The 11,348-nt window shown below is 31.8% G+C and overlaps 1 protein-coding gene across 1 annotated transcript; it reads right to left on the bottom strand.

The window, feature by feature from the left end:
• Window positions 1-5,628: 5,628 nt before the first annotated feature.
• Window positions 5,629-7,946, bottom strand: LOC109791808 (uncharacterized). The gene is made up of 3 exons (XM_020351156.3): window positions 7,238-7,946; window positions 6,633-7,073; window positions 5,629-6,387 (listed from the first exon to the last, which is right to left on the bottom strand). Exons 1-3 carry the CDS (start codon window positions 7,701-7,703, stop codon window positions 6,110-6,112), a joined length of 1,185 nt encoding a protein of 394 aa, XP_020206745.1. The 5' UTR covers window positions 7,704-7,946; the 3' UTR covers window positions 5,629-6,109.
• Between the last annotated feature and the right edge of the window lie 3,402 nt (window positions 7,947-11,348).

Below are 11,348 nucleotides of genomic sequence, written 5' to 3'. Positions count from 1 at the left end.
TTAGGAATTGGTGTCTTCATGAGAGTTGTAGGAAATCTTATTATCTTTTATATGAGATAAGTATGAGAATGGTAGAAGAAGTATAACTCCTTATATGCTGCTTTATGTGAAGGTTGCCATTTCATAAGAAGTGATTTGGTTAAGTTGAAAGTTGTTTTTGGGTGTGTAAGTTGGTATGATAGATGGGTTGTAAACAGTAGTATGAGTTGTGTTATGTGATGAAAATGTTGTGTGTTGATAATATTGATTAATGATGTTGTTTGGTGATGCTTTTGTGATAAAGGTGGGATGTAAATGAGATACATGTTGTATTTGAGTTGTGGAACTTTGTAGTTGTGTATAGGTGCTAAATGAGTTGTTGTGCTAAATAGAAATGTGTTGAATATGTGATATGTTGTTAAAGTTGCTATATGTTATGTGTGGACCATTTATATGTTGTGATATATGATGAGATGATCTAGTTGAAAGTTGTGAAGTGTATGATGATAATATTGTGAGTTGTGAGAAGCATGATGTGAAGTGTGTAGATGTGTTGAGATTTATATAAAGTTATTAGTAGACTGTGTTGCTAAGTTGGTAGATGAGATTTGTATGTTGTTATAAAGTTGTATGTTATGTATGTTGTACCACGTGTTGAAAACATATTACTTTATGATAGTTGAGTTGTAAACTGCAAGTTGAGCTAATAAGCTGATGAGATGATAACCATGTTGTTTAAGTTGAAAGTTGATTGAGATGATGAGTTAAAAAGTTGTGTGTTATTTAAGTTGTTGAGCTGAGCTGTGTTATTGAGTTGTAAGTTGATTAAGTTGTAATGATGAGTTGTTGATCACTAGGACTAGGGGAGATGTTTTCAAAGTTGCTCATCCCATTGTGTGGATTGAGATAGTTGTGCTGCTTAGAGAGCCCAATTTGTTGAAAACCCTCCTTGGGAAGTTGTGCCTCGGAGTGGACGTTGTGATGTTCTCCTCTAGGACTTAGTTGGTCCCATGTGTGGGCAAGGTCGAGGCACACATGTACAAAGCAACCACGGTATAGGGGCCAGGTCAAGCTATACCAATTATAAGAGGCCAATTTGAGTAAAGTACGAAGTTGGGAACTTAGTTCCTAACCAAGTATCGGAGGGTTGTAGTATTTGGAGGATAGTCGGTAGGCTAATCTCATAGATGGCTTAGTTGAGCTAGCTAATGTCATGGTAGGCCTAAACCCAGTTGTTCTATCCTAACATAGTATTATACTTCCTTGTTTAAGTAGCAAAGTCTGAGAAATCGTTATCGTGCTGTGGATTGGTATCCAAATTTGTTGTTTACCTAGCAAGCCCAAAAATGTTCTTTGTTGTCGATTCGGTAGGACCTAGCCACTTAAACTGCTCACCCATGTTATAGGAGATCTCTGACTTGAAATGCATGACGATGCATAAGTTGTTGATGAGTTTATTTGTTGATTGATATGAGTTGTATATATGTTGTTGTGTTGTTAAGCTGTGATTGTGTTGTATGTTGACCTTGTTGAGGATGATGATAGTGTAGTTATGTTAAAAGTTGCTTATTTGTATACAAGTTGATGATGATGCTAGCATTGCTAGATTACCTGTGTTGTAAGTTGCTTTTAAACATGTGTTGTTGAGAGTTGTGTAATACATGTGTTAGTTGTTGTTATAATGAATATGGTAACTATTCCAATGGTTGTACAGTAGTTGCGTTGAAGTGTTGATATAGTGTTGATATGTTGAATCAAGTTGAAACGATGTTAAGATGTATAGTATATGTGTTGTTGTCTTCTATGTTGAATGTGAAGATGATTATATAGTTGGCGTGTTGCATATTTAATTATTATGAGTTGTTTATTGTCTCTAGCTTACCCTTGCATGTTTCCATGTGGTTTGGACTGCGATGATCATACGATATATGGGAGTAGGGCAGGGATAGGCTGGTAGATAGCCGCTAGAGGCCACAAGAGATGCCTAGAGTTGGATTTTTTTTTGTGGGCTACCTTATAGTAGCATATTTTGTTGTATATAGTTGGTTGTTTTTGGTTGCTTGATTAGCAACTTGTGTTGTAATTATTTTATTATACTATTTTAGTTATATATATATATATATATATATATATATATATATATATATATATATATATATATATATATATATATATTTCAGTAGTATGTAGTGTTGTTCCGTAGTGTGACGGCCATGGCGGGTCGTTACAATATATATATATTGTCTTGTAGAATTTGCTCGTTGCAAGTGTCCGTTGAAGCAGATATAGTCGTTCATGACTAACTTGATCTCTTATTTAATGCTCAAGGTCTTGCATTAAATGTTGCTTCCTGTTTATAGACCTTGCGTGAAATCTTTTTTGCCTTGTTAGCAACTATGTGTGAATTTAGCAGAGACCTAGGAACCTTTTTGTCCTTTTCTGGTCACGTCGTTATCTGAAAAAGTAATGTATTTTTTCTGACACATTCATGTTTTTGCTTTTGCGTGCTTTTCTTCTTCTTCTTTCTTCATGCTATCATGTTGAGAGCATTTTAGTGATTATAGACGATGCCTTGATTTTTCCTTTGAGACTTGATTCTTTAAGTGCTTTCGTGGCAATCTTCGTCTGCATCTGTTAGTCCTATCTGTCTCAGTCTATGATTTTTGTCTGAGCATTTGAGTTTAATGCTTTGACTTTCTTTTGATCTGGTCAACGTTACAGATGGACAGACTTTGTTCTTTGTCTAACATGTCTTTCAGTTTGTGTTGTCCTTCGTCTTATATGTTATTTAACTTTCTTGTGTTCTTTGATTCATGCTTCGTCTAATTCCTTATGTTGCACTAGAGATTGTTCCTGACACACCTTCGTCTGATATTGGACTCATAGTCATCTGGTTCACATATTGTACTTTGTCTACTCAATTAGCTTGATTCATTTGATTCTCATGATGTGCCTTGCCTTGACTGTTCTTTTATCAGAGTTAGCCATCTGGTTTCATCTAATGTTTAACACATCTTTGTCTTGTTCCAGGTTTAGCCCTGTTTTGGCTTTTCATCTGATGCTTCAGGGTTTCGACTTGTAATAGACCTCGTCTGGTGTTTGTTGAATGTTCTTCTATTTTTTATTAGACCTATCTTATTGCTTGACCAACCATCTTTGATTTTGTTGTTTAGTTATTCGTCCAGGCTTTATAGATCTTGTATTTAAGGCATTTGATCTTGCATTAAATGTTTGCTCGCTGAATCTGCGTTACACGAAGTCTTTTGTACCATTTGTTTACTTCTATGTCTGACTTCAATCATGACCCAGACATCTTTGTACTTTCCTGGCATTGTAGCTGCAGAGACGTTGTCTTTTACTGACTGATAGGTGTACTTGTTCTAACATATGCAGCTTGACTTGTGGATAAGCGCTAGTCTATTTTTCTCTTCTCTCTTCTCCTATTTTTGATGACTTCATGTGTTCTTCTAAGAGCGTGGATGATGGAATCATACTTTGGAATGCAAGAGGTGACACACTCAAAGATCCAAGAGGAGTGGGCTAGACATGGAAGATTGGGCCAGTTAAGGTCCAATAGGCCCTATGGGCTTGGAAGGCCCAAATCAAGTTTCAACATGGGCCTATCTTGTTACGAACATTCTTATTATATTTTGTTAGCATAGTTTGAATATATTTTGGTCTTGTATTTTGGACCACATAGAGTAGCATTTTAGGTTTTAGGCTTGTTGGGCCTAGTTTTGGGTTTCATGGGCCTTTGGGCTTTTGGTACCCAATATTGGGCTCATTTTCATTCTTGTAATTTTTCCTTTCCATTGTATTTGATTGAACATTGTAATTAGGTCGTTAGAATAGGATTATGCAAGGATTACTTAAATAGGTAAATTAGATTAAACTAGGTTTAATTTGGAAGTCATTTAAGTTACATTTGAGTCACATGTTTAGCACCATGGGTGGCTGAACATGTGCCACTCAAATTAACCCTAAATAACTCTCAAATCAAACCTAAATGCACCTTGGTACCTAAATTTTCGGACTAGCACATGGGAGCCAAAATTTGAATTCAAATTTCAAGTTTGAATTCAAATTTTGGGCGCCACATGTAGCCTTTGATTTAGGCGCCCAAAGAGTGCACATCCGGAACCCTACTTAAGTCTTTCTTCTACACATTGTAATCACTTTTGAGATTAATAAAATTGGAGAGCTTATTCAGCCCAATTTTCCCTTGAAAGTCACCGTGAGAGAGCTACACTTTTAGGAATCCATTAGGTTTTCCTCCTCTTTGAAGTGAGCTTTCCCTTGAACCTTAAGCTTGGATGCTTCCATCCAAGGCTTAAGCCTTCTTCCAATCCATGAATCATCCTCCATCTAGTGTTCATCATTGTGGTTTCCATCTCCTTGAAGAAGATCCGAGCAAAGGTGAAGCTAAGGAGAGGTTCATCCATCACTTCTCCCACCTTCTCCATCAGTGGATGATAAGCAGTGCTTCTCGTTGTGATTTAGTAGACTTTAGACGCAATTCAACATTCTTCGTTTTTGTCTGTATATTTGAGTCTCCATCCAAAAGATAGATTTTGACTTTTTCTTTCGTCTAGTCAGCTGTGCAGACTTTTAACTCCATCTAGGATGCTTAGATTTGTCCATCGTTATATTTTTTTTTTGTGCTAGACCTGATTTCGTTTGATCTCTTCATCTGATGTCTTGGTTTTGGTGTAGAAGGTGGTACATGCATATTCTCTATTATTCATCTTGTCTGTACTTATGTTTTTCTGAAACACTAACACATTTGTTAGGAATAATAAAGTGCATTATATTTGTCTCATTTAAAACTTTATTAAGAATTGTTTTGTCTGACTTAACACACACACACATATATATATATATATATATTGTATTTTTTTTTTAAATCTTTTCATGCATAGAATGAATCCGAGTGCTTTTGTCCTATTTTTTAAGTAGCCAAGAAAAGAAAAGGTGAAATCTGAATTGGATGAATGTTTGTTTCTTCGAACGGAAATGCCGACATATAAATGGAATTGATAACATGCCTTAATGTCACGTTTTTCAGACATACTAAATAGTAGTATGGGGTCCGGTTTCCATAGCCCGATATATGTTTTCGGCGCGGATATATCAAGCTTTAAGCCCTATAACTCAACATTGTATTAACTTTTATAAATTTTATTTTCATTAGAAAAGATTTAAACATACTCGTTGGTATTTAAATAAAAAAAATGTCGTATATTATTCTATGAATATGATAATTTCACGACATAAAAAAAATTAAAATCCCTGTAAAGAATTTCATCTTTGTTTGTGTCATTCCTAGTTTTATTCTTACACATTTCTTTTCATCACCCAAGTTATCATCAAGGCTAACCGGTAACATGAGGTGCTAATTTAATATTAAGACAAAACTTGGACACAATCAATATTTAACTACATATAGAATTAGTACTCTCCAGTTAAAATTAAAATTTAATCACTTCCATGAAGTAGTGCACTTAATTTTCCCCATTAATTAACTGATCCATCATAATGGAAGAAACATTAGTACCATTAATTGCTAGTGCACCTAAACCACGGTCAAACATCGAATAACAAAGGAAAAGTACCAAACCAGTGACACGACGCTGCCCATAACAAACAAAATTGCTCAAAAAGATAAAACGGGTCGGTTGATTCTTTCAAAGAGTAAACCTAAGTCAAGCAACTGCGGCTTTGCCTGAATTGCAAAGTGACCAAGTACAACACAAAAATACAAAGCCCTGCTACAAATTCAAGATTTTGATAATTAATTTGATTTTATACCATAATAACTATGCATAGGTCCATATCTCATAACTCATAACTCATATCTCTCTCTACTCTACCTCAAATATTTTTTCTTCCCGATTTTTCCTCTGTTCAATTCACATTTTACTTAAGTAACTTTTGGCCATTTATGGTTCTAACTGTACACATTGAGTAAAGACAGAACCTACTACAGCAGACCCATTTCTCTGCATCATCACACAACCAACGCCCCTGACTACCCACTACTACTACTATTTCCTAATTCCACTTAAGCCCTTTGGTTTTGAGTGAGGATTATTATTATTCATTCATTCATTCTATCATCAACATATTTTCCTTATGTAGCTCCAACTCCAAGAAAGTCAATGAATGGCATGTTGGCCTTGTTATCACCCACGTTTTCACTTTCCCCAGAAATTGATAGATTGGTAGCTCTGTTGGTGGCAACTGACTCAGATACTGAAACCTCTGATGAGTTTGAATCTGAATAATGGGATTGGTCCACCACACCCTTGAGCTTTCCCATGTGTCCAGCGTTACATGAACCTTTCCAAGCACTAAAAAACTTGCCAAAACCCACATCCCTGGTTGGGGTCATGCTTTCTCCAGATACACCTGCAACCCCACAAATATAAATAAACTTTAAAACATGTAAAATAGTGTTTGTCAAGTGGAACTCATTGCATTACTATGTTCATGAAAAAAATATTAAAAAAATTACAGGGAGACTTGCACAGTGGTCCCAAAATTTAATAACAAACCATGGATGGTCCATCAATTAGACTCATACATGCATTTTATATCATTTGACAAAGCAAAAATTTTGTGCTCAAAATAAATTGTATTGATTTGAGGCATACCCATGAGTTCACCAAAGGCTTGGTGATTGTGAACAGGACCAGGGTTGTGAGAAGGCATCATTGGGGTTGTGGGTGTGGCTGAGGAGGGAGTAAGGGAGAGGTCGGTGGCTGTTGAGGCAGATTCATCAATGATGGTGCTTGAGATGGTTGATTCACTTGCTGCATTATTTGGCAAGGTCATGTCCTTTGAGAGGGTCTGAACTGAGGGCTTTCTCCTTCTGTAAACACATGATTTCTCCCTTTGCATCCTAGCCATGATCACATGCCAATGATTCTTCACTGCATTATCGGTTCTCCCAGGAAAGAGCCTAGAAATCATGGCCCATTTGTTACCGTACACCTTGTGTGCAGCCAAGAGCCTCTCCTCTTCTGCCTCAGTGAAAGCCTTTCGGTTAATCCTGGGATCTAGCTGGTTAAACCACCTCAATCTACAACTCTTGCCTGCAACCACAATTTAACACCCCATAAAAAAAGTTTTAGTCAAACAATGTTCTTGTCACACCCAGATATTAAAATAAAATAATAATAAAATTCACACAAACATAAAAACTATTGACAAAAACCATAGATTTGATCCATAAATATTTTCTTCTGCTACCATTTACCTGATCTTCCTTGAAGATGTTCAGCTATTGAGTTCCAGTTTTGAGGTCCAAATTGAGCAACAAGCTCTTTGAGTTTTGCATCTTCAGCTGGCCTCCAGTGTCCTCTAGCACAAAGCTTAGTTTGCTTATTTTTCCCTGAGCCAGAAGAGTTACCGGCATCAACTTCCTCACCAGGTTTCACAGACAAGCTCATGTTTTCAATCCCAAAGCTCTCTTCATCCTCCTCCTGGGGTTGAAAAACTGAAGAGTTCAAAATCTGAAACTGAAAGGGTGCATCAGAACTTTCAGATTCTGTGCCTGCAGTAGCATGAGTCATCACCCCAAAAGTGTTTGAACCCAGAGAAGGTTGGAGACCAAGGAGCGAAGAAGAAGAAGAAGAAGCAGAAGGATCAGGAGCTGAAGGGAAAATATTCATGTCAGCACAGAACCCAAAACCACCATTATTCAAGTTTAGTGAGTTACTCATTGAAACTGAAGACAAAGAAAAGCAGAAAAGGGTCTAACTTTCACAATGCTGAGGGGAGAAAAGCATTAAAAAACAAATAAAGGAGACAGGGTTGTTGGATGAGAAAAGAGATTGAGAGAGAGAAAAAAAAAATATCAAAAGGGGAAGAAGAGATTCAACGCCATTGTATATTCCCTCTCCCCACCAGCCATGGATGAGTCACAGAAGAGAGAGAGGGAGAAAAATAGTAAGATATTGAAATGAGAAGAAAGAAGGACAGGTTTTTAAAGAAGAGTTCAGGCCAGTTAAAAATTACTTTTTTTTCACTGTTGAAATTAACTCAAAGCGAGGGAAAGTAATAATAAATTTTATAGAAAAATTAATCATATTAGTTTAATGAAATTTTTTATAATTATATCTTTTATTTACATACTCAAATTTGAAATTTTTTGATATTACTAACTCTAGCTGTTAGTTAATTATAAACTCAGTTTTAATTTTTACAGAATGTTTTCTTAGAAAATACTAAAAAAGAAAAGTAAAAATATAACCCTCACGATTTTGTTCACTCTGTTTGCTTCTCTCTCTTCTGTGGAAATGAGATCAGTGGGTCCATTGTTTTCAGTTTTTCTGTTTCTAAGGAAAACCATTAAATAAAGCAAGGGGCTTCTCTCTTTAGGAAAATCCATGATAGGAGTGTGTGTGCATGCAATTCGAGAACCGCTCGTGTGGGTTGTCAGTGTCACAGAGCAGATGCTTGGTGTTGGTGTTTTGAGGTTGCATGTTTTTTTTCCTTCTCAAAGCCTTCCTTCTCGGGTTTTGGGGAAAACTGAAAAATATATTTGTTTGGTTGTGAAGACTCTTGCAATTGAGAAACCAGAGACAACAAAGACTACTTAATTTGCAATGTGTTAAACACCGTTACAAATACGATAATAATACTTTAAACAAACTTTAGTTCTCAGATATAATACAAGAAGAATCACTGCGGATCAATTTAATAATAAAGTAACGAGATAGTAAAATAATATATATATATATATATATAATCTTAAATTTAAATTTTAGTGTTTTTTATTAAATAATATATAGAATCTTAAATTTAAATTTTAGTGCTGTATTATAATTTTAATAAATAAAAAATAATACAATAGGATAATAAAATATGAGAATAATACAAAAAGTATGATAAATTTTAAGTTTATTTTATTTGATATATATCTCACAACAAATCAGATGATAATAAAGTAATTTTAATTAATTTAAAATTTATAAATTACGAAAATATAATTTTATTAAATTCTAGAGAAGTATTTATTTATATACGTAATTTTTTATTTAAAATAATAAAATTATATAATTAAGACTTTTAAAATTATTTACATAGTTAATTTTCTTAAAATAATAAAAATTTATCAATAAATTTAAAAATCTTATATAAAAATGAAGTATTGTTTCAGTTGTGTATATTTTATCTTTAAAGTTTTAACTAATATTTTAGTATGTACAATATATAAGCTAAATTTTTATTATATAATCAAAATTTATAATAAATAATATATAAATAAATATTAAGTTTAAATATATAAATTATATTTAAATTTTATATAATATATATTTTTACATATAAATATAGTAAATAATTTATATTATAACATAAGATAAATAAAAATTGAATTAGAGAAAAATAAAATAAATTTTTAAAAATGTTCTCATGCTACACTATTAGAATTTCTCTTATTACATGCGATTTTTCTTGCGAATTTTGTATTAAAATTCGCAGCAAACATTATTCTTACAAATTTTTCTACGAAATTTTATTTGTAGGTAACATCTTCGTGAATAATATGTTTTTGCGAATTTTAAAATTCGCAAGAAATTTTCTTGCGAAAAATATTCGCAGGAAAGTTTCCTGCGAATTTTTTTCGCAAGAAATTCTACAAGAATATTTTTTACGAAAAAAACTAAAGAAATTACTACAAATTCTATCAATAATTCTTTAACTTTCAAATGTTCATAATGAATTCATCCGAAGCATTAACATGCAATACATAATTTTTTAAATTCTAATATCGTAGATTATATAAGCCTAACAGTCAAACATACAAATCAACTTGTAAGGTAAGTGTTGCTCTAACTTATATACTCTTTAATTATTTTATTTTCAATCGATGTGGGACTTGAAGTTTTTTTAAAGTATTAAACTTATAAATTTAAATATTTTTTAAATTTTTCCTGGAAATTAAAATTGGCAGGAAAATTCGTAGGAAAAGTTACCTGCGAAATTTTTCTACCATTTAGTAAGCATTAGTTGCGAATTTATTTTTGCAAGAAAATCTGCAAGAAACAAAATAAAATTCTTACAATATTTTCTACAAATTTTTACCATAGAAAAAAAAATTCTATGATTTTTAAAATTGTAGCAAAATTTGCAAAAATTTCTTGTAAATTATTTTTCATAAAAAAATTTGTAAAAAATATCTGTAAATTATTTTTCGCAAATAAATTCGTAAAAAAAATTTGTGAAATTATTATTGCAAGAAAATTCGCAAAAAATTTCTGCGAATATTTTTCATAGAAAAATTTACAAAAAGATGACACTTTTCTAGTAGTGCTATTTAACATACAGGGGATCAATATTTTTCTTCAAATTTTAAAAATCATATATAATTTAATTATAATTTAAAAAATTACTTTTATTTCCTAAACATTTTTTTATATAAAAGTTGATATTAGGACAAGATAACCTCTTTAAAAAAGATTTCATGAAATTACGGATTACTGCTTCATCCTTATCACAAATATGCACAGAAAGATATAAAATAAAAGGAAAAAAAATGAATTAAATGCCAAATTTTAACAAGTAAGAACAAAAGGACTTAATCAAATATAACATGTTACAGCTCTTTTTTTTTTTAATATATAGTATAATATACAAACATATTTTAATTAATTAGAAAGAAAGGATTTGTTAATTATATTTTCAACACAAAGTATAAAATGAATGAAAAAGAATAAATATTTATTACATTTCTGTAAAAAAAAAATATTTATTACATAAAAAAATAAATAGTTAGTACTAATATTTTAACTAATTTAATGATTAAATACAAAATATTAAATAAATTTTAATTAATATGTTTTATCAAATTTATTGTGGAAACACTTTTTAAGTCAAATTATTTAAATTTAATATAAAAACTGAAAGATATAAAATACCAACACAATACATTGAGAAAATTTATATATTTTATAATTTTATTTATAATCTTTTAATTATAGAAGTTATAATCACGAAAAGTAATTTTTTATAATGTAAAAAAGTGTGACTTATATAGATTAAACATAAAGAATACGTTTACAAGAGAAAGAGAAATTGTGATTTAAGTAAAATAAAAAAAATACATTCAATATTTTTAAGAAATTTGTCGGATCACCTTTATTACTGAAGAAACTATTCACATAAATATTAAACTTTCGATCTATAATAACTGTATTTTAAAAAAAATTTACACATAAATTATTAATAACAATGCATGCTTTAATTTTTTTTTATACATTTTTATTATTTCCTTGCTCTTGCAATAATTACATTTTTAATATTTAAAAAAGTATTCTAAAATGATAAATGTACTTACTTTTCACTGTCATACTTCATCTGTTGTC

Source organism: Cajanus cajan, chromosome 1 (assembly GCF_000230855.2).
Source record: "Cajanus cajan strain Asha chromosome 1, NIPB_CcT2T_4, whole genome shotgun sequence".
NCBI lineage: Eukaryota > Viridiplantae > Streptophyta > Magnoliopsida > Fabales > Fabaceae > Cajanus > Cajanus cajan.
The sequence above is the reverse complement of the archived record's forward strand: the minus strand, read 5'-3'. Positions and strand labels throughout refer to the sequence as shown.

Bases quoted from the DNA above. Each gene is read 5' to 3' on its own strand.
- LOC109791808 (XM_020351156.3), bottom strand. From the start codon at position 7,703: ATGAGTAACTCACTAAACTTGAATAATGGTGGTTTTGGGTTCTGTGCT. The intron at 7,074-7,237 runs GTAAATGGTAGC...TTGTGGTTGCAG, and splicing joins ACATCTTCAAGGAAGATCAG to GCAAGAGTTGTAGATTGAGG. The intron at 6,388-6,632 runs GTATGCCTCAAA...GTGGGGTTGCAG, and splicing joins AGCCTTTGGTGAACTCATGG to GTGTATCTGGAGAAAGCATG.